Here is a 24,319-nt window from a genome sequence, read left to right on the forward strand (position 1 = left end):
CATTTCTGCGACGAATAATTTGAAACGGAGGGAGTAATTTTCTTTTCCACCACCTGATCACTTGATCAACCTCATTTGTCGCTCTCTTCTGCTAAATCAATGAAGCCAGTATCACGCTGGATCTTTCAAAAAAAAACTCCATCGAACAACCAACATGACCGTGGCATGTACTAGCGCCGCCCTGCCTCTCACGTTCTGAGCATGGCCGTCTACGTACACTCCTCCCAGTCCCTCCAAGTTGGAGATACACCCAGCGTAGCTAGGATCCAGCACACATCCAACAAAGTCAGCCATGGAAAACCAAAGGCATACTCCTAGAAAATAATTGCACTTGTGAAAGGGCGTGGAACCTGTCAAATCCACAACATAGAACAGATTCCTAGCTAAAGATTGGTTTTCAGCATCGCCACTTCAGTACCAACTACAGAAACAAAGAAAACATCGACTCTACCCGGGGTCAAATCACATGCAGCTCCAGTTCGACTGCCTTAGTTTCCGAAAATTTGGCGCAAGAAATGAGCCCCTACTACGGTCCAGAGTTGAGACAACAAATAGGCCGTACAAAAAGTAGCCTATCCATCTATCAACTAAGTAGCTCGATCTTCTTTCGATCTGTTTCTCTTTTGAATAGGCTTCCATGTGTTGACATACTCGAGGAATGACGTAGAAGGGCTGTCCTTTGGATGAGCATGTACACGAGAAGAACGCCGCAATACAGCCTCTTCAACTAACAACTGATGTGTCACCTCCTTCAATCTCTTCTCCACAGCATTACTATATTCACAAACAAAGGAAAAGCTACTTATTAGTTTTGCTTCTGCGAACATAAAGCCAGCTCTTGTCCTCAACAGTAGGTTCAAGGGCAACGCAAAAGAATACTTATTCATATTGACAGAAAAACATGCGCAAGTGAAATAAACAACAATGAGTTGCGGTCTGGAAAACAGTTTTGCATGGACAGAAAAAAAACATTTCATTTTCAGTGAAGAACGCTGGGCAATAATTTTTCTTTTTGAGATTTCCATGGTTTGGCATTGGAAACTTTGGATAATTTCTACTCCACCCGGAATTAGTGTAGATACATCCATTTGGGCGACAGCTAATTCCAGACGGAGGAAGTATGTAATGAGATATCTATTTAACCAAAGGAATCAAAGGGCATCATTTAGGCCCTGAACCAGCCCTTTCACGAAAAATAGGTCAGCATGGCCTGACCAGTTTTCAGCGATATCACAAAATCTGGTGCCAAGTTCTTCCAGATCCAGAATACAAAATTAGTGGTTTATGACACCCCCTTCTATAATACAGCCAAATATCATCGCAAAGGAATAAAATTGCGCTAAACAATAAAAGCACTATCATTCACATTGGTCTAAATAGACCAATCTAATGCTATGAAGTGCAATGTTCATTAAAGCAAGGTTGACAGAGGACAAGATCATAAAATGCACAGAACAGAAACTAGGATAGATTCAAGATATTGGATATAAAATGTGATGATCTGCACTTCCTAGTGTCAACTACTCCCTCCGTCCGGACATAACTGTCGCTCAAACGGATGTATCTAGCACTGAAATACGTCTAGATACATCCGTTTGAGCGACAATTACTTCCGGACGGAGGGAGTACATCTCTATTCTAAGAATCAACAGAACGGCAATCACCACACCACAAAAACAGTCCAATAGTATACGAGATAAATTAAAGAATATAATAATAGAAGACTTCCAGTTCCATACCTTATCTTGTTGTAGAACTTGTCAAGCTGTTGTTTGAGTGCTCTCTCCCTTATGCCTTTAATGTTTAAAGACCCAATGAGCGCATCAAGCTGTTAATTGCAGAGTTAACATAGATTGTTGTACATAGAAAAGGAAGCAAAGAAATTTATACAGTAGCAAACAATCACCTCTTCCTTGGTGCTATAGTACCCCCACTCTTTGGAATCTGCACTTTCAACAAAAAGTCTTCCTTCACGCCTAAAAAACCAATACCTGTTATAGTATCTGTCTTTTCCAAGAGGACTAGTTCGTACTGATTGGTCCAGTAGTTCTTTCTCCAGATGCCTCCCCTATAAGCAGAGAGAAGCACTTTCATGAACAGTTTCAGCAGAGATATGCATGTACATATGTAAGAATTAACATGTGTGGGTTTACATGGATTAAACTTAAAAGATATACTGATACAGGTAGGTTCTCACCAGATGCAATTTCACATCTCCCATTTTGCTGGCGGGAGCATTTTTCCTCTCCTTCGCTTCTTTTGCCACAAGCTGGCTATTAACATTCTCGTTGCCGTCCTGTACAGCATTTGTCTGATTCATTTCCTTTTCTGTTACATGGATTAAACTTAAAAGATATACTGATACAGGTTCTCACCAGATGCAATTTCGCATCTCCCATTTTGCTGGTGGGAGCGTTTTTCCTCTCCTTCCCTTCTTTTGCCACAAGCTGGCTATTAACATTCTCGTTGCCATCCTGTACAGCATTTGTCTGATTCATTTCCTTTTCTGTTGCCACTTCCATGATCAACTTCTGCTCTTCCTTACTCTTTCTAGCAATCTCTCTTTTTTCTGCTGCAAGTGCTTGTTGCTGATCAATGCGTTCATCTAATTTCTCTTTTACAGCAATAGTTGCAATGGCTTCATCTACCAATTCCCGTAGGATTTCAAGTTTCAGGCTAGTGGGAACAAGACCATAGTGACCCCTCCGTACTGTTGATATGTTACTGGAGATACTTGTCATTTCCATGAAATCACATAGATACTCCTTCCAGGTGACTAGAGATACCTACATACGATATGATTCATGTTTCAGGGAACAGAATATGGTACAAGTTCGCCCAGACTTAAATTTTGAATAATAATAAGAAGAAATCACCTTTGATTTTCTGTTCTTGTTCTGGATAAACTCATAATATTCACCTTCATCATTAATAAGCAAATTGAGAAGTGCAGTGTGTATTTCCACAAGAAGAACAAGATTGGTTTCTTTGTGGCAAATTGCATTCTCCAGATCTGACAAGGAAAACGGCGACAAGCATAAAAGCCTCCCAAAAGACATGCAGAAATCCCAGACCATCAGGAGATCTCCCACAGAACTTATAGGGACTTTGAAATCTGTGGATGGTGGGCATCTCTTTGACAAAAGAGGGTCATCTGCCACCGGCTTTACTAAAAGATCATCGATTGGGTATTTAACTGGTACTACTTGCTCCTCATCTGAAAGTCACATGGAAAGTGAACAATAAGAAGCCAGTCAAACCTGTAGTAAAATGAAACCTATGGTAAAATATGAAGTGAAAGAGATGACATGAATATCTGCTTAATTCACCTTTCTTTGACCTTTTGCTGGCATCTTCTGCAGTCCCATTCGCTAGTCTTTTCCTTGCTTTGGACAATCCTTCACCATTCTGTAAGCCATGATGTATTAGGATCATAATAATAGGAGAGAGAATAAAGGAAACAAGAAAAGATGGTTACAATCATGTCTTTTGGAGGCTCAGTGGGTATGCCATATTTCTTTGCAAGATCCATATGTACGATCCATGGAGAGTTTTGTGATGTTGATTCCCTGATAAAAATCTTGAGCATATTACGACCACAAGGTGCTTTCTTGCGAATTAGATCGTCGGCTCTGAGAACTGAAGTGCTGGTAATTGCATTGTCTTGACCAATCCAGCCCACCTCATAGCTTGTGGTTTTACCTGAACCTACAACCTTCAGAATCTTGCAAGCAGACTCCGAACCATCTCTTTTAGCATGTAATTCTAATCCTTCAAACAGATTCTCTTGCAGACTGCCATATATCTTGTTGACAAGGTCAGTTAAGTTAAGTGTACCTGAAGCAAATGCAGTGAAAAATCCGGCCTTAAAAATATAACACAAATATTCTCACCTAGAAATATTCCGCGTTCTTCACTAAATAGAATATCATGTAGCGTATGAAAATATCATAGACATAAACGATAGTTTGCGACAGCATGAAAAATAGCCTCACTGCAGATTATTAACAGTATACAGATGACACAGCTAACTAAATGTGCAGTAAACCTATATGCCAGACTGTCGGTCGCATGGATAGATTGCCAGCCCTGAATTGGAAATTTATTACAGTGCACACATAAAATGGCAAATCAAATGTGATGAATCAATGGAGGAGAACATATCATCAATTTTATCCAGAAAGAATGTCTGAACAATCCAAAAGAAAACTGATGAAAACAAGTGGGACTTGTCAGTGAATATAAACGGAAAATCTCAAACATGCGAAACTCCTTACCAGCATAAAATTCTAAACATGCAATGATGCAACAGATAATCAATGTCAAACAAACAGCATTAGCTCAATGGCCTTTAAAAAAAAATTACCTCAATGTAACTTAGTCTAGATATACACATAACAAAATGCTATACCGTTTCTTTTTCAAAGGCCAACAATGTGCATCATAAAGAAATAAGGATTATAGCGAGACTGAAACATTATAATCATGACAAGTGCCGATAATGTCATAATCAGGAAAAGCTTGGCCCTACTGTATTGGATCATCTGGAGAACAGGAGACATAAGCTCTCTTGGCAACTGTTGAGCCTTCTCTGCAGCGCGCTGCTCTGAGACCAAAGCTTCCTCATAGGTTAAATTAGATTTTCCAGACACCTTACATGTCCAAACTCTTTTACGGTAAAGGTTCAACCTATTCAGGTACTCCCTAATCAATAGTCAAGGATGCACACTGTTGCTGCAACATAGTCTATTGCAAACATAAAAGCTGCAAAATGTCATATTTTGTTTGGAAATTATGATTTATATCAGGTACAGATCAATTAATTGTGAACAGTTATATGTAAGAGGATACTGGTAATCTCGAAATATCTCCTTAGTAAATCGAACTTGGAACACCTTCTCCTTGGGATCCAAGTCCTTTGGTGGGTCCAGTAAGAAGAAAGGTGTCCTCTTGAAGAGAGGCATTTGGTCCTTGTAATACAACCTCTACAAAAGGAACAGCTCGTTCAACACCTGCAAAATTTAACAACAGTTACTCCATTCTCCTTCAGGACAAACTCTAAGCCATCAAGGGCCATGCACCGCATATATAAAGCACAAGACAAGGAGCAGGTAATGGACAGTGGTGTTAATTGATATTAGCATGAGTTCATGGGTACAGTAACTTTTGTAAAAAAAATGCATGAAAGTCATGGAACAACAAACGGAAGAATAACATCACTTCAACTCCAGCCTGTAACTTTTACACTAATCACACAATGTCGTGTGTTAATCTTCTACATAAAGATTCAGAATACATTATGTACAAGCTAATCTCATATGTAAAGATTAAAAATACATTATGTACAAGCTAATCTTCACTAAAATACAGTGATGAGCTCATATCTGCTCAATGCAGCCGTACACAATGTCCTTGTGTTAATCTTTCTGTACAAAGATTCAAAATACATTATGTGCAGTACACGATAATCCTCACTAGAAAATACAGTAACCAACTCATATTCATTCACCTCAGCCGTAGATCTATAACATCACCCAAGCGCGACACTTGAAATCCAACAACCAAGAAGTTCTGGTACCATTTTTTATATCAACAAAATGCACTTCAGATTTACGGAATGTGTCATGCCGCTTTCAACAAATGGCATGAAAATGCCACTCCGATTCCCAGAATCCAAGAACCAAGAAACACCATGAAAAAATCAACACCAATCACCCACCAACAGATCGCCAATTAATGGGGCGATTAATGGGGCGACCAAGCATCCCCACCCCGACCGCCTAGCGAAACCACCATTCCGTACCCACCAAAACTCGCTCTTACCCCCCACACCATCACAGGATACCCCGAAGGGCCGCCCCCAAACCCTAGGCCGTCAAAGACCGGGCATGCCACATCCCACCGGCCACCACCTAGAAATCATCCTCGCGCAAACGGAACCCACTAACCCATCAAAAACACGGAGAGATCAGCCCGAACCGACGGTCCTGCGTCGACCGGCGTCATAAAACGACGAGGGCAAGCACTCCGGGGCCTCACCAGGGAGTCCGCCGATACGGCACGGTCGGCGGCGAGGCTGGGGGTCCTCGGGGATCTGCGCGGCGACGGGGGGGCTACCGTGGGGCGGCGCGGGCGCGGGGCGGCGGGGGAAGCGGAGGCCGGAACCCCAACCGCCGGTTTGGCGGCGCGGGGGAGTTTTGGCGCTCGCGTTTTCGAGCAGAGAAGCCGAATGAGGAAGGGGGGAACGGAAGAGCGCCACCGGGGCTTCCACTCTCTCGGCGAAATTTCTAGGTTTTTTTCCTTCGAAGGAATTTATAGCAGTTTGATGTGGCCAAAGAAACGGCGGTTTCTCGGTGATTCTGTTTGGACATTTCCAGCGAGGTACCTCAGCTTTTTTGTTTTATTACTGGCACTAGCTGAAGCTTTCCTATGACATGACAAAATTTTGAAAAGCAAAAGTTTGATGAATTTTACACAAAACATTCTCATAAAGAAAACAGATAGATGAAGTAATTCTCTCTGCTGCACATGCGATGTCGTTACAACAATGTTGGCGAAGACCGGTCGAAACAGACGGCGACGGAGACAGCAGGATGCAGCTCTGCCTGACTTGAAAGGAAGATGACCCGTGGTACGAACCTGAGTAGTCACGTGTACTGCTTCTCGGAAACCTAAATCGTACTTTTCCTGTGAAGGACTAGAAGGTGGTAGGTTTCGCAGACCTGGTGTCCTGCTCGCCGGTGCACACCGGCGTTCGGGGTGGAGTAGACTACGATGACGGTGCAAGGAGAAACCCTAACTCGATTTGGTGTATCTTTGGTGTTGGTTGATAAGTCGTGTAAATAGGAGAAACGAACAGTCTCATGTTGTGATCATGATCTAAATTGACTAGGTTTTTAACTTGTAAACTTTCAAGTCAAGAAATCAAGAAATAAAATGACTAAAGGAATATGCGCTCCTACTAGGCCGCGGACCAGATTTCGACGAATCATTCAGGCGCATGTTGATGGTGTTATGACCCAAGGGTGCCTCGCCATACGTAGTAACGTAGAGTCTAAGTAGGCCGGCATGAGGCCTCCTATGACGGTTTATGCCCTGGGCCGTCATCTCGTCATATGACAAGGAAGCGGGCGTCTAGGATGACTCCTCCATAACCCTAACCTACTATGATCATGTAAACCCTAGACTCATGTATCCATGTAAGTCAGGGTTATAGGCTAGTCAATAGCGTCGAGAACCATAGATTACTCTCAATCACTCATCACCATTGTACATCCCTATACTCTATCAATACATGTCGGTGCTAAAACCAACGGATCTCGGGTAGGGGATCTCGAGCTGTAGGTCTAGGAACAATGGTAACAACGGACGAAGGGAGACGGTGTTTACCCAGGTTTGGGCCCTCTTGAAGAGGTAAAACCCTACGCCCCGCTTTGATTATATTGATGTGATGGAGTACAAAGTACAAGATGATCTACCTCGAGATTGTATGATTGTGTTCTAAACCCTAAGGTTGGTAATCGTGCCTCTAAAGACTAAACCCCACGGCTTATATATACACCGAGGGTACCTATGTTACACATATGGTCGGTTGCCAACATGCTAGTTATTGAGCTATCCTTGAAGTACACGCAAAGTCTTCAGAGGTGTCCGTTGCTACCTCTTGAGCACTGCGTTGGTTTTCCCTTGAAGAGGAAAGGGTGATGCAGCAAAGTAGCGTAAGTATTTCCCTCAGTTTTTGAGAACCAAGGTATCAATCCAGTAGGAGGCTATGCGCGAGTCCCTCGCACCTACACAAACAAATAAATCCTCGCAACCAACGCGATAAGGGGTTGTCAATCCCTACACGGTCACTTACGAGAGTGAGATCTGATAGATATGATAAGATAATATTTTTGGTATTTTTATGATAGAGATGCAAAGTAAAGAAAGCAAAATAAAAGCGGCGCCAGAAATAGCTAAGTGTTGGAAGATTAATATGATGGAAGATAGACCCGGGGGCCATAGGTTTCACTAGTGGCTTCTCTCAAGAGCATAAGTATTTTACGGTGGGTGAACAAATTACTGTTGAGCAATTGACAGAATTGAGCATAATTATGAGAATATCTAGGTATGATCATGTATATAGGCATCACGTCCGAGACAAGTAGACCGACTCCTACCTGCATCTACTACTATTACTCCACACATCGACCGCTATCCAGCATGCATCTAGAGTATTAAGTTCATAAGAACAAAGTAACGCTTTAAGCAAGATGACATGATGTAGAGGGATAAATTCATGCAATATGATAAAAAAACATCTTGTTATCCTCGATGGCAACAATACAATACGTGCCTTGCTGCCCCTACTGTCACTGGGAAAGGACACCGCAAGATTGAACCCAAAACTAAGCACTTCTCCCATTGCAAGAAAGATCAATCTAGTAGGCCAAACCAAACTGATAATTCGAAGAGACTTGCAAAGATAACCAATCATACATAAAAGAATTCAGAAGATTCAAATATTGTTCATAGATAAACTTGATTATAAACCCACAATTCATCGGTCTCAACAAACACACCGCAAAAGAAGATTACATCGAATATATCTCCACAAGAGAGGGGGAGAACATTGTATTGAGATCCAAAAAGAGAGAAGAAGCCATCTAGCTAATAACTATGGACCCGAAGGCCTGAGGTAAACTACTCACACTTCATCGGAGAGGCTGTGGTGTTGATGTAGAAGCCCTCCGTGATCGATGCCCCATCCGGCCGAGCTCCGGAACAGGCCCCAAGATGGGATCTCGTGGGTACAGAAGGTTGCGGCGGTGGAATTAGGTTTTTGGCTCCGTATCTGATCGTTTGGGGTACGTAGGTATATATAGGAGGAAGGAGTACGTCGGTAGAGCAACATGGGGCCCACGAGGGTGGAGGGCGCGCCCAGGGGGGTAGGCGCGCCCCCCTACCTCATGGCTTCCTGGTGGCTTTCTTGACGTAGGGTCCAAGTCCTCTAGATCATGTTCGTTCCGAAAATCACGTTCCCGAAGATTTCATTCCGTTTGGACTCCGTTTGGTATTCTTTTTCTGCGAAACTCTGAAATAGGCAAAAAACAGCAATTCTGGGCTGGGCCTCCGGTTAATAGGTTAGTCCCAAAAATAATATAAAAGTGAATAATAAAGCCCAATAATGTCCAAAACAGAAGATAATATAGCATGGAACAATCAAAAATTATAGATACGTTGGAGACGTATCATCCGTCTTGATTACGCGAGGTGCACAGCTTTCGAAGTCCTTCCTTGTAATGATCGATGGGCGGTATGCTCGACCCATGGACTGTGGGTTGTATAGATTAGTACCCCTTAGTCCAGGACACCGTCAGTAGCCCCTGAACTGGTCTTCGAAGCCCGGGATGGTGGTTCCATCCTCAGACCATTACCTTTGGCCTGACATTTTTGGCTTGACGCCTTTGGCCTGGCAGGCGAGTTCCTTCTTTATCGGTTCAAGTTCGGCTTCAAGTTCTTCAAACATCCTCAGCTCCCTCAACAAGGGTCTGAGCATCAATATACATCGGACTAGGTGGCCTTCTCTTCGTGTAATCCGAAGACACGCATTAGAGATTCGTCATGGGTCCCACCACTTGTGGCCCTTGTGTTGTAGGGTGGAACCCTAATGGATGATCTTTTCATACTTGGAAGGGGAAAAGGGAAGAACAACAAGAGAAATCACTCAAACAAAACCCAATTACACATCCACTAGAATTGCATAGTTGAGATTCACAAGTATACAAGATCAATCAAAGGAAAACAAGCACAAAGGTAAGTTCTTCTCAAATACATAGAGATGAGGTCTTGATGATCTAGTGAGATCCTTTTCCATTAGGAGGTCTTGATGATCCTATGATGGGGATCCTTCTCCCTTAGGAGGTCATGATTTCCCAAGGTGGAGGTATAAGGAGTAAAGCTCTCTCTAATGTCTCATAATACTTTGCTAACCCTAGCAAATGTCATGGGCACGGAATATATATGTGGCTTGAGGTGGGGGACAAGTTGGAGGGCAAAACAGGACATCCACGGCCAACTTCCTATGAGGGTCGTGCACACAGGCTAAGTAGGCCCCGTGTGCATGGGGGTCCCATGGGCATGATACATGGCCGTGCACGCGGGCTAGCTACAGCAGCGAGGTCGTGGGCACTGGGTCTGGAGGCCCATGCGCACGGGGTGTGCGTCTTCACTTCCAGTAGCTCTCTGGGTAGCCCGTGTGAAAGGATCGATATGGTCGACTAGAGGGGGTGAATATGAGACTACAAATTTTAATCTTTCTTGACAATTTTAAGGTGGCGGGTAAATAGGGTTCACTAGATATGCAATTAGGTGAACACAACATATATGACAAGCAAGCTTAAAGCTAAAAATGCTAGGCAACAAACTAATTAGCAAGCCAACACGCGTACAAACCAAAGTAAAATGCGGGAAAGGATTAACCACAAGTGAGACGAGAACGTGGATTTTATCCAAAAGTTCACTCTTCCTTGGGGAAGAGCTACTCTCCGTTTATAGCAGTGCCGGAGCCAAAGCTTGTCGAACACCACTGAAGGCTCACCGTAGTCTCTTTCGAGTTACCCCCAACGGATGAGCCTCGAATCGCTCGGGGTTGGTCTTGAAGGCAACCACCACACCTTTACAAACTTCTCCGGAGCACACCACAAGCAAGGAAGCTTCCGAAGGAACCTCTAGCCGCCTAGGATCCCAAGCTCCAAGAGTAACAAGTCAATGGTGGATGAATATTGCGGGGAACGCAATTTGGTCTGGTCAAAGTGTAGATCGGATATTGCTCTCCCAATTCCCAAAGTTTCAACAAGTTTGGGTGGAGGGATTGAGACTATTGAGCAAAATGGAGTGTAGCAATGGTGGAGCTCAACAAGACACTAGTGTTAGGGATGGAGGAGGAAGAAGACCTCCTTGTATAGTGTTCTTGGTTGGGTGGGGGGTCTGCCCGTTGGAACCCGTGCGCACGGGCTAAGTCAGCCCCATGCGCATGGGGTATTCGGAGCCTAAACCACCACCCCGTGAGCACAGGCTCAAAAGATCCCGTGCGCACGGGGTACCCAGGGAGTTGACGCAGTAGCCCGTGCGCACGGGGGTACCACCACTACAAATAAAAGACACATCTGTGACATTTTGGCCCGAACAAAAACTTTTTCTGTCATGGTTATGACACTTCTACGACGATAATTGTGACAAAAACACGTATCATCGTAGATGTGGTGGGCTCCTACTTCTATGACAGAAAATGGGCTTTTCGTCCTGGGCCGACAGGAGATGCACATGCATGACATTCTTTTGGGCCGTCCATGACGTAAAAAATCAAGGTAGAAGTGAGGGCGAGGAAAATATCGGGGAGTTCCCGGTTACGGTGGGTGGTCGGGGCCGAGCGATGCAGTGTGGTTTGCGCATTTCTCTCGTACGCGCGTGTGTGTGAGGCGCTCGCTAACTTAACCCTTGCGAGGCGATACGTTGCCTATGGATGAACAGTGCCTGTTGATGCCGCGCTCGTGATACGTAGAAACGAGTCGAGACGTGTGGTGAGTCCAGCCGTTTGGTTGGTTGTGGATGAATAGTTCCCGTTGCTGCCGCCTACCCGTACGTAAGTGTACGCCCCACCCCAGACGATGGGGGTTGGATGAACAGGACCCCAAGGTAGTAGGCGCGGTTTTCACTGGATGAACAGGACCCCGAGGAGGCCGCCACACCCAAGCCGGTTGGGCGTGGATGAACCGGACCCCGTGGGGGCTATATAAATAGTACCCGGTGGAGCCTGCTGGAGGACGACGATTGATGAATAGTAGCCCGTGGAGTCCCATTTTGCGGTACACCACGCCCCTCCCAATGAACAGGACCCCGTTTCGACCGTAGGCGCTCCAAGAGAAGTCTGTTTCCTTCATTTTGCGGTACGCCAGATGAGGGAGTCCTGGATTAGGGGGTTCTCGAGTGTCCGATCTATTCGATATGGGCCGGACTGATGGACCGTGAAGATAAAGCAGAAGGCTATCCACCGTGTCCGGGTAGGACTCCTATGTGCGTAGAACGACAAGTTTGGTGTCCGGGTGTAATGTTTCCTTCCTATGCAAGCCGACTCTGTACAACCCTAGGCCCCTCTGGTGCGTATATAAACCGGAGGGTTTAGTCCGTAGAGGCCATAAGAAGAATCATAGGCTAGACAGCTAGGGTTTAGCCATTACGATCTCGAGGTAGATCAACTCTTGTAACCCTTATACACATCGAATACAATTAAGCAGGACTTAGGGTTTTACCTCCTTTAAGAGGGCCCGAACCTGGGTAAAACATCGTGTCCCTATTGTCCCTTGTTACCATCGATCCTTAGATACACAGCTTGGGACCCCCTACCCGAGATCTACCGGTTTTGACACCGACATTGGTGCTTTCATTGAGAGTTCCATTGTGTTGTCAACAAAAGAATCGATGGCTCGCCTCATCATCAACGACGACGCTGTTTCCGGGGAGACCTTTCTCCCTGGCCAACTCTTTGTGTTTGGCGGCTTCGTGCTACGTGCCAACTCGACCGGTCACCTTGAGCAGGTCGACAGCTACGCCCCTGCTCACCAAATCAGGTTTGGAAGCTTGAACTACATCGTCGATATCCGAGGAGACCTGATCTTCGAGGGGTTCACGGCCTCGGCCGCCGCTCCCCACCCACACAAAGGAGGCCCTTCGGATCTACTATCAAATCCCGCCCAGGGGTCGACGCTCATGTCCGCCTCGGCCTTATATCCGGGGCGGACCACTTCGTCCGAAGACATGAGGGTGAACCTCGCCGGACTCTCTCCCATCACGGGGCTTCTAGCCGGAGATCCAGATGCGACCACGCCATTGGTGGACCCGAAGTCAAACGGGACTCTCCCCGTCATCGGGAAGCCGGACTCGCCTTTGGACATCAACTCTGAACTCTCGAGGTATACGTCCATCGGGCTCGGTCAAGTGGTTATCACCGAGCCTAGCTCCACAGATCCTCAGACGCATGTCCAGCTTTCGCTCTTAAACGAAACGCTGGACTTAATACAATCTCTCGCCATCACAGAAGTGTCACCTCCGAACTACGCCCAACTTGAACTGGGGGACGAGAGTAGGGAATTTTACGTCCCACCCACCACCCACTTAATAGCCACTGTCGAGGATTTAACCGACATGCTAGACTACGCCTCCGAAGACATCGATGGCATGGACGACGATGTCGAAGCCGAACCAGGTCAAAACCCGCCCATCACTGAGCGTTGGACGACCACTTCTACTTACGATGTATACATGGTGGACACGCCTGAGAAGAAGGACGATGATGGCACTCAAGATCTTGATGAGGATAAGCCCGTCGATGAACCACCAAAACGCCGGCGTCAGCCGCGCCGCTCACGATCGTGTCGGGGAAGGGAAAGCAATACCGGCACCGGAGATAATGACACTCCGGACAACGCCGAAGACCCCGACCACCCCGTCGAGACTGCATTCGAGCAGGATGAGAGGGAAGAGGGCCAATACAGGCCCGAAGAACTTGCCGATCATGAGGATGCGGAAGATAGTAACTACTTACCTATCTCCGAAGAGGATGTTAGCCTCGGTAACGAAGATTTCATCGTCCTAGAGGAGCCCCTCGAACAAGAGTGCTTCAAGCGATGACTCATCACCACCGCACGGAGCCTGAAAAAGAAACAACAGCAGATTCAAGCCGAACAGGATACGCTCAACGACAAATGGACCAAGGTCCTAGCCGCCGAAGAAGGATATGGCTTTGAGCACCAAACAAAAAGTTATCCCAAACGCAGGCTACTGCCATAATTCGACGACGAGGCCTTTGAGCCAATACCGTCAAAATACAATCATGCTGATCAACCGGACCGACCACCACGTGGACGGGACAAAATGACTAATTATGCCAAACACCAGCTCGCGCCCCCTCGCCATAGAGGCAGGGAGACAGCGGCTCCGGGCTACACGTACGACCAATCTCAGGACCTGACCAATAGAGCCGGCCAGACCAGATCAATCTATGGATCAAGAGGATGTGCCCCCACATGAGATGGCGGCCATCAATCCTGGCACGACAAACCTAACCAAGTCCAGGGTCAGCACCGAACACAGATGTCATCTGAACTCTGTCGTGATGTCGCCCGGTACAGAGGTGCCGCACACCCCATGTGCTTTATCGATGAGGTAATGCAGCACCAATATCCGGGGGGGGGTTCAAACCCGTGAACATCGAGCAATACGACGGAACGACGGATCCCGCCGTATGGATTGAAGATTTTCTTGTCCACATTCACATGGCTCGCGGAGATGATCTCCACGCCATTAAATACCTCCCTCTAAAGCTAAAAGGACCAACACGGCACTGGTTGAACAGCCTCCCAGAGAACTCCATTGGAAGTTGGGAAGACTTAGAGGATGCTTTTCGGGACAACTTTCAGGGCACTTATGTCCGGCCACCAGATGTCGATGACCTGAGTCACATAATCCAGCAACCCGGAGAGTCATCTCGTAACTTTGGAATCGATTCTTAAGTAAAAAGAACCAAATCGTGGACTATCCGGATGCCGAGGACTTAGCGGCATTTAAGCACAGCGTCCGTGATGAATGGCTCGCCCGACACCTCGGTCAGGAAAAGACGAAGACCATGGAAGCTCTTACTGCACTTATGACCCGCTTCTGTGCGGGCGAAGACAGCTGGTTGGCTCGTAGAAGCAACAGTACCAGCAACCTCAGCACTTCTGAGGCCAGGGATGGCAATGGCAGGCCACGACGCAACAAAAATAAGCGTCGGAACAATAACGAAGAAATAGAGGATATGGCAATAAATGCCGGATTCAGTGTCTCTAAACCCGGTTAGCGGAAGAAGCCGTTCAAAGGTAATAGGGACGGTCCATCCAACTTGGACAAAATACTGGATAGACCTTGCCAGATTCATGGCACCCCTGACAAGCATGCCAACCACACCAACAGAAATTGCTGGGTTTTCAAACAGGCTGGTAAATTAAATGCCAAACATAAGGGGAAAGGACCTCAAAGCAAGGACGATGATGAGCCTCGCCCACCACACACCGGGGGACAGAAACAGTTTCCCCCCGAGGTGAAAACGGTGAATGTGATCTATGTCACCCACATCCCCAAGAGGGAGCGCAAACGCGCATTAAGGGACGTCTACGCCGTAGAGCCTGTCGCCCCAAAATTCAACCCATGGTCGGCTTGTCCGATCACCTTTGATCGCAGGGACCACTCAACCAGTATCCATCACAGAGGTTCGGCAACCCTGGTACTTGATCCTATCATTGACGGATACCATCTTACTAGAGTCGTTATGGACGGCGGCAGCAGCCTCAGTTGATCTACAAGGATACTGTCTGTAAGATGGGTATCGACCCATCAAGAATCAAGCCTACCAACACTACCTTTAAAGAAGTGATACCCCGCGTGAAGGCCCGCTGCACAGGCTCCTTAACACTGGAAGTCGTATTCGGCTCTCCAGACAACTTCCGAAGCGAAGAATTGATCTTCGACATTGTCCCTTTTCGCAGTGGTTATCATGCACTTCTCGGATGAACTGTTTTTGCCCGCTTTAATGCGCACTATGCTTATCTGAAGCTCAAGATGACTGGACCTGATACGTCTCCAACGTATCTATAATTTTTGATTGTTCCATGCTATTATATTATCTGTTTTGGATGTTTTATATGCATTAATATGCTATTTTATATGATTTTTGGGACTAACCTATTAACCTAGAGCCCAGTGCCAGTGCCAGTTTCTGTTTTTTCCCTTGTTTTAGAGTTTCGCAGAAAAGGAATACCAAACGGAGTCCAAACGGAATAAAACTTTTGCGATGATTTTTCTTGGACCAGAAGACACTCAGGAGACTTGGAGTGCAAGTCAGAAGAGCCACGAGGCGGCCACAAGAGTGGAGGGCGTGCCCCCCGACCTTGTGGTCCCCTCGGTGACCCCCTGACCTAGATCTTCCTCCTATGTATTCCCAAATACCCCAAAAACTTCCAGGGGAGCCACGAAACCACTTTTCCACCGCCGCAACCTTTTTGTACCCGTGAGATCTGATAACCCACAAATATAGGGTATCAATTGTAGCCTCTTTCGATAAGTAAGAGTGTCAAACCCAACGAGGAGCTAAAGGTAGAACAAATATTCCCTCAAGTTCTATCGACCACCGATACAACTCTACGAACGCTTAATGTTCGCTTTACCTAGAACAAGTATGAAACTAGAAGTACTTTGTAGGTGTTGTTGGGTAGGTTTGCAAGATAATAAAGAGCGCGTAAATAAAAAGTAAGGGCTGTTTAGATGAAGATACAACTAAGTTAGTTTTAGTAGAGAGCTTTTGTCACACAAGAAAGTTATTTGTCCCTAGGCAATCGATAACTAGACCGGTAATCACTATTGCAATTTTATATGAGGGAGAGGCATAAGCTAACATACTTTCTCTCCTTGGATCATATGCACTTATGATTGGCACTCTAGCAAGCATCCGCAACTACTAAAGATCATTAAGGTAAAACCCAACCATAGCAGTATAAGGCATCAAGTCCTCTTTACTCCCATACACAAACAACCTACTTACTCGGGTATGTGCTTCTGTCACTCACGCCACCCACCATAAGCAAATCATGAACATACTGCAAACCCTACAACGGGGATCCCTCACGCTTGTGCGACACGGAGAGCACCATAGGACAGCACCAATAATAAAAGATGCAACTCAAACCAATCATGATCAACAATGAACCCATAGGACAAAACGGATCTACTCAAACATCATAGGATATCCATACATCATTGGGAAATAATATATAGCGTTGAGCACCATGTTTAAGTAGAGATTACAGCGGGTAAAAGAGGGGTTACACCGCTGCATAGAGGGGGGAAGAGTTGGTGATGACGGCGGTGAAGTTGTTGGTGTAGATCGTTGTCGCGATGATGGCCCCGGCGGTGTTCCGGCGCCACCGGGAGAGAGGGGGAGAGAGCCCCCCTTCTTCTTCTTCTTCTTCTTCCTTGACCTTCCCCCTAGATGGGAGAAGGGTTTCCCCTTTGGTCCTTGGATTCCATGGCGGCGGAGGGGCGGGAGCCCCTCCGAGATTGGATCTCTCTCTCTGTTTCCTTCTGTTTATGTGCTACCTGATTCTGCCCTTTCACCGTTTCTTAAATTCCCGGAGATCCGTAACTCCGATTGGGCTGAATTTTGGACACGATTTTTATCCGGATATTGGCTTTCTTGCGGCGAAAGAAGGGAACCAACCGCCTTACGGAGTGGCCACAAGGGACCAGGGCGCGCCCTACCCCCTGGGGCACCCCCTCACCCTCGTGGGCCCCTCGGGCATCGTCTCGCGTTGATTCCACTTCCCAAGATTCACATATATTCCAAAAAAAATCTTCGTAAGTTTTTATCCTGTTTGGACTCCGTTTGATATGGATTTTCTGCGAAACAAAAAACATGCAACAAATAGGAACTGGCACTGGATCAATATGTTAGTCCCGAAAATAGTATAAAAAGTTGCCAAAAGTATGTAAAAGTTGTAGAATATTGGCATGGAACAATAAAAAATTATAGATACAACGGAGACGTATCAGCATCCCCAAGCTTAATTCATGCTCGTCCTCGAGTAGGTAAATGATAAAAAAGATAATTTTTGATGTGGAATGCTACCTAGCATAATCTTGATCATGTAATCTAACCATGGCATGAATCTTAAGACATGAGTGATTCAAAGCAATAGTCTATCATTTGACATCAAGACAATAATACTTCAAGCATACTAATAAAGCAATCATGTCTTTTCAAAATATCATGGCCAAAGAAAGTTATCCCTACAAAATCAGATGGTCTGGCTATGCTCCATCTTCACCACACAAAATATTTAAATCATGCACAACCCCGATGACAAGCCAAGCAATTGTTTCATACTTTTGATGTTCTCAAACCTTTTCAACTTTCATGCAATACATGAGCGTGAGCCATGGATATATCACTATAGGTGGAATAGAATATGATGGTGGAGGTTTTGTGGAGAAGACCAAAAGGGAGAAAGTCTCGCATCAACTAGGCAAATTAATGGGCTATGGAGATGCCCATCAATCGATATCGATGCAAGTGAGTAGGGATTGCCATGCAACGGATGCACTAGAGCTATAAGTATATGAAAGCTCAAACTGAAAACTAAGTGGGTGTGCATCCAACTTGCTTGCTCATGAAGACCTCGGGCATTTGAGGAAGCCCATCATTGGAATATACAAGCCAAGTTCTATAATGAAAATTCCCACTAGTATATGAAATTGATAACTCAAGAGACTCTCTATATGAAGAACATGGTGCTACTCTGAAGCACAAGTGTGGTAAAATGATAGTAACATTGCCCCTTCTCTCTTTTTCTCTAATTTTTTTGTTTTTTTTTGTTTTGGTGGGCTTCTTTGGCCTCCTTTTTTATTTGGGCTTCTTTGGCCTCTTTTTTGAAGTCCGGAGTCTCATCCCGACTTGTGGGGGAATCATAGTCTCCATCATCCTTTCCTCACTGCACTACAAAAAAAGACACATCCGTGACATTTTGGGCCGAACGAAAATCTTTTCTGTCATACTTATGACACTTCTATGACGATAATTGTGACAAAACCCGGTATCATCATAGATGTGGTGGGGTCCTACTTCTATGACAATCATGACAGAAAATGGGTTTTTCGTCCTGGGCAGGCCGGAGACGCAGCTGCATGACATTCTTTGGGCCGTCCATGACGAAAAACCCGTAGTAGAAGCGAGGGCGCGGAAAATATCGGGGAGTCCCCGGTTACGGTGGGTGGTCGGGGCCGAGCGATGCGCATTTCTCTCGTACGTACGCGCGTGTGTGCGAGGCGTTGGGCTCTAACTGAACCCGAGCGATTGCACTGCAGGCTACACGTTACTGAACCCGAGCGATCGATTGATGGCTGTTAACTGAAGCCGATCGAGCGATTCCTTCACTACTGCTGCTAACTGAAGCCGATCGATGCTGCCTCTGGATGAACGGTGAGCGTTGCGGGGGGGGGGGGTTGGATGAACAGTTCCCGGTGGGGGTGGATGAACAGGACCCCATGGCGTTGCCTCTGGATGAACAGTGAGCATTGCTGGGGGGTTTGGATGAACAGTTCCCGGTGGGGGTGGATGAACAGGACCCCGATCGTTCGAGCTGGTTGGGGCTGGATGAATAGGACCCCATGGAGGGCAGGATGAACATGACCACCCCGTGGAGGGCAGGATGAACAGTAGACGGTGGAGGGCAGGATGAACAGTAGCCCGTGGAGGGGTGGTTGAACAGGAGCCCGTGGAGGGGCTGGTTGAACAGTAGCCGGTGGAGTAGCACGCGGTGGAGGCTGGATGAACAGGAGCCCGTGGATGAACAGTCGCAGGTGGAGGCTGGAGGAGGTCGATGGTGGATGAACAGTAGCCCGTGGAGGATGGAGGGGGTCGACGGTGGAGATGAACAGTATCCCGTGGAGTCCCGTTTTGCGGTACGCCACACCCCTCCCGATGAACAGGACCCCCGTTTCGACCGTAGCGCTCCAACACAAGTCAGTTTCCTCCGTTTTGCGGTACGCCACACCCCTCCCGATCAACAGGACCCCCGTTTCGACCGTAGGAGGTCTGTTTCCTCCATTTTGCGGTATGCCAGACCCCTCCCGATGAACATGATCCCGTTTCGAATGTGGCCGGTCGAACACAAGGCCGTTTCCTCTGTTCTGCGGTACGCCAGGCCTCGTTTCCATCGGCTGTTCTGTCCAAGCCGGTTGGCTCCCAGGCGTTCCGTTGCCTCCCGATGAACACGACGCATTCCATTGCCTCCCCATGAACACGACGACGACGCTATTTCTGTGTTCCGACCCAGCCATGTACACGAGCCCTGGCCGTACGTACGCGCGAGTAGGCGTTCGAGACCCCGCCCATATGTACGTATGTGGCCGTATTTACTTTCTTGCCCCCTGGCCGCTGTACGTACGTGTACATGCTACGTGCGCGCCTCTACTACGACACGTGTGCGCCTCTACATCGACCAATATGTACATACACGTTCGCGACCAGAATGACAACGCTACGTACGCTTCGACCAGGTGGGTCCCGACTGTCAGGCACTTCCTTGCCTGCGAAGATATAGCTGGTGGGTCCCAGCAGTCAGGGGGCGAATCATTTTTTTGCCCGGATCCACTTCCTTGCATGCGAAGATGTAGCTGGTGGGTCCCAGCTGTCAGGGGGAAACGTTTATTTCGCGAAATACGGTGGCCCGTCCGGTGGGTCCCCGCTGTCAGGTGGAGGAATAATTATTTTGCGCGTAATAAGGAGGCACTTCCTTGCCGCGGTCGTGGACCCAGCTGTCAGCCTCTCCACGACAGTACTCTTCCGATGGAAGTCGTTCCTTGACCACGTTGACCACGCCGCGCCGAGAGCACCAGGGCGGTGGACGACGGTGAGGCCTAGGAAGGGGACGACGCGAAGCCGGGGAAGACGCGGCAGTGGAAGCCCGCGCGGAGAGGAGTACGAGGGTTCACCGGTTCGGCTGCCGTCGCCGCAGGGCCTGACCAGCGGTGGGAATAGTAGGGGGCGGTGAGACCTCCGCGGCAGCACAGTCGGCCACGGGAGGCAGGAGCATGCGGCACGACCGGCGCTGCTTTAAGCGGCTGGAGCAACAAGACCAGAGGTTGAAGAAGCACTACGACTGTTGGATGGACATTGTACGGTCACTGGAGCTAGAATCGTTCATATTGACTAAGTTGACAAAGCACTCCGTCCCCGTCAACTTAGTAGGCCCACAAGTCAGCCTCCCACCAAGGTGGGTCCCAACCAGCAGGGGGAGTATTCATTTTTTTGCGTAATAAGGAGGCACTTCCGGTGGGTCCGAGCTGACAGCGGGGGGAACTTTTTTTCGGGCAATACGGTGGCCCGTCCGGTGGGTCTCAGCAGTCAGGGGCCAAACATTTTATTCGCGAAATACGGTGGCCCATCCGGTGGGTCCCTGCTATCAGGTGGAGGAATCATTATTTTCTGCGTAATAAGGAGGCACTTCCTTGCTGCCGTTGTGGACCCAGCTGTCAGCCTCTCCACGTACAGTCGATGTCCGATGGAAGCCGTTCCTTGACCATGTTGACCACGCCGCGCCGAGAGCACCAGGGCGGTGGACGACGACGAGGCCTAGGAAGGGGACTACGTGGAGTCGGGGAAGACGCGACAGTGGAAGCCGGCGCGTAGAGGAGTACGAGGGTTCACTGGTTCGGCTGCGATGTGAGGCTGCCGTCGCCGCGGAATAACAGGGGGTGTGGGAGAGTAGAGGGATGGCCTGGCCAGCGGTGGGAGTAGTAGGGGGCGGTGAGGCCTCCGCGGCATCACAGCCGGCCACGGGAGGCAGGAGCATGTGGCACGACCGGCGCTCCTTTGGGCGGCTGGAGCAAGAAGACCAGAGGTTGAAGAAGCACTACAGCCGTTGGATGGACATCGTACGGTCACTGCGGCTAGAATTGTTCATATTGACTAAGTTGACAAAGCCCTTGGTACGCGTCAACTTAGTAGGCCCACAGGTCAGCTTCCGAAACGGTGCACCCCAGATGTCAGGGGGAGGAATCATTTTTTGAGCGGGTGAAGCTAGAATATCCGAGATTGAAGGAGAAGCACGGCATCCGTTGGATGGACATCCAACGGCCAGTGCTGCTAGAACCATGTGCTGACTATAATAAGTTGACAAAGCCTTGCATACACGTCAACTTTTTTTTTAGGGGACGCGTCAACTTAGTAGGCCCACAAGTGTGTGGGAGAGAACTTATAGCCCATTTGCGATTTGTAAGAATGTACAACCCATTTTTGAATTCTAATGGAATTTACTACAGCCCATTTACAGTTTGTTAAAAGTACAACCCATTTTCAACGATTAATAATTTCAACCAACCGTTCAAGACATAATTCAATAAAAAATTCTGACATTTTGATGGGATCCAAAATATTTTTATCCCGAAATTTCTAGTCAGATTAAATATAAGTTTGTATTACGTAAAAATCTAACGAAACATTGTGCGCGCAACAATTAAAAATTAAGATTTTCAAAATCCATAAATAATATTTTATAAACTAATTCCGTGCTTGGTGCATTTTTTATAGTTACTGCCCAGTTTTTATAATTACATCCCATTTATTATTTTTAAAGCCCATTTTCCTGTTAAGCCTAATGCATCCCTCCTAGGAAAGATTTGCAGCCCAGCGGGGCGGAGAATAACAACTTGACCTTGCCTGGGTATTCCTCAAAAAAACGTATAGGTGGGCTAGCCATTTTCATCTTGAAAAAAATTAATATCTGGGCTGGATATCTGTCCTGGGATAGACGGGCCACAGCCCGCCCAGTTAATACCCTGCTCTCCTCTGAACAACAACGAAAACATCGCCAAGAAAAACTCTGCAGTGCTCACGCCTCAAAAACACAAATACTGCTCGAGCTGCTTGGTCCCAGCTGTCGGCCGCACCTTGTGCAATTCTCTCGTTTATATTGACTACATAGGTTGACAATGGTGTGGGACCGTGATGTCAGGAAACCAGGAGGAAACAAAAAAATATAGTTGTACATAATAAGGAGGCACTTGCGTACGTACGGCTATGGCCCTAGTGGGTCCCTACTGTCATCCAGTTAAAATAAAGTCATCTCCTGAATCCTCATGTTCATTGACCATGTTAACAATGCTCGGCGCCACGACGAGCGCAACAACTCGAAGGACGACGGAGAGGGCCTCGCGGGCCCTACGGATGGTCTGATACAGCGCCCGCTGCTCATTCAGGAAGCCAGGATCATCAGACACCTATGAGCACCTTCGAGAGACTGAGACGACATGAAACGGTAAGGCCGCGCTTGGGAGCTCTGGTTTATTTCACACCTGTATTAAGATACAAGTGTAATTTACTCGTCATCGGAAACAACACGTAAAATACAGGCGTAATGAAACTGAGGGCCCGAGGTCTGTAAGTAAAACCAGCGGGTTACGCGTGTAATTTGAGAGACCAGTGTATATTTTACTAGTCGAAATCAACCAACCAAGCGCTTCACCCGAGACCATCTGCTTTTATTTACAAGCGTCAGTTTTACAAGCGGTTTTGGTTGGGAAACGACGATCCAATCACGGCCTAAGATGATGAGTTGGTCGGAAGATCATATGGTTTCACGTCTAACCTACCCGACTTGTCGTATAGGCTATGAATGAAACATAAGACGATGAACTTCTTAAGCACGGAATCAACACAAGAGGATGATCTTCCTAACAAGCAAATCACTGGCATTAGATCGACATGCAAAACAATATGAAGCATTATTCTCAGGAGGCACGGTGAACAGCTCGTGATGCCGCATGCCACAACATTCCAAGCTCAACTTTGCAATCAAACACAAGGCCTGGCATTACATAGACAATATTCAGAACAAAATCTTAAAATATCTTACATAAGTCAACATTCATGTGACTATGCATCTCAGCAGAGTAAATATTTACTTCTGAACTGAAGACAGAAATAGGAAAAAACGATCGACGTTGCTCACAGCAAAGGGCGTCCCACTCAAAAATATCAATTGCATGTCTTCTGGCTAACATCAATGAGCAAAAATTGACAAGGTTTTCCAATTCCAATATATTAAACTAATGTCAACTTTAACAAGCTTTTCCCATTCAAAATATGTAATGCCTATGATTGTGGAACGGGCAAGGTTTGTCATCAGTTTGTCATTTGATAGTCCGGTGGCTCAAGGTGATGACGAATGATTAGAGAACCATTCGATGTATTGTGCATGATGTGAAGTATTATGGAGGACATGAACCATCTGAACATTTTGTGCAGTTCCACTAAAATCAAGCTGAGCATCCCTGTGGATTTCGTATTTATATGCTGCCAGAAAACAAAGACACATCAACACACACATGAATATTGGCCCCAGTGTCAACCCACCAATCGGTGGACTAACAAACTGAAAGTACGGTAAACAGATTACCATACCCAGATGCCCCATCATTGTTGCTTAGAGTGACATTGACAGACTTGGAATCCTGTCCTGGCTTCTTGGTACTTGTTTGCCCAGCGTTCCTCCGAACCACAAGTAAAGCAGCCATCTCTCTTTTTGTCTTTCTTCTTACCTTTCTTAATGGCCGACGCTGGCAGCACCATTCGAACATATAGTCCGGTGGCTCAAGGTGACGACGAATGATTAGAGAACCATTCGATGTATTGTGCATGATGAAGTATTATGGAGGACACAAACCATCTGGACATTTTGTGCAGTTCCAT

The 24,319-nt window shown here is 46.9% G+C and overlaps 1 protein-coding gene across 1 annotated transcript; it reads right to left on the minus strand.

Annotated features, from left to right (window-relative positions):
- Positions 1-309: 309 nt before the first annotated feature.
- Positions 310-6,341, minus strand: LOC109768624 (uncharacterized). The gene is made up of 11 exons (XM_020327374.4): positions 6,040-6,341; positions 4,852-5,012; positions 4,532-4,704; positions 3,479-3,837; positions 3,330-3,408; positions 2,877-3,217; positions 2,376-2,786; positions 2,198-2,296; positions 1,907-2,068; positions 1,740-1,828; positions 310-774 (listed from the first exon to the last, which is right to left on the minus strand). Exons 2-11 carry the CDS (start codon positions 4,962-4,964, stop codon positions 588-590), a joined length of 2,013 nt encoding a protein of 670 aa, XP_020182963.1. The 5' UTR covers positions 4,965-5,012; positions 6,040-6,341; the 3' UTR covers positions 310-587.
- Between the last annotated feature and the right edge of the window lie 17,978 nt (positions 6,342-24,319).

The sequence above is a fragment of the Aegilops tauschii genome, chromosome 2 (assembly GCF_002575655.3).
Source record: "Aegilops tauschii subsp. strangulata cultivar AL8/78 chromosome 2, Aet v6.0, whole genome shotgun sequence".
Taxonomy (NCBI): Eukaryota; Viridiplantae; Streptophyta; class Magnoliopsida; order Poales; family Poaceae; genus Aegilops; species Aegilops tauschii.

Bases quoted from the DNA above. Each gene is read 5' to 3' on its own strand.
- LOC109768624 (XM_020327374.4), bottom strand. From the start codon at position 4,964: ATGCCTCTCTTCAAGAGGACACCTTTCTTCTTACTGGACCCACCAAAG. The intron at 4,705-4,851 runs GTATCCTCTTAC...ACTATTGATTAG, and splicing joins GAGATATTTCGAGATTACCA to GGAGTACCTGAATAGGTTGA. The intron at 3,218-3,329 runs GTGAATTAAGCA...TGTGACTTTCAG, and splicing joins CAGCAAAAGGTCAAAGAAAG to ATGAGGAGCAAGTAGTACCA.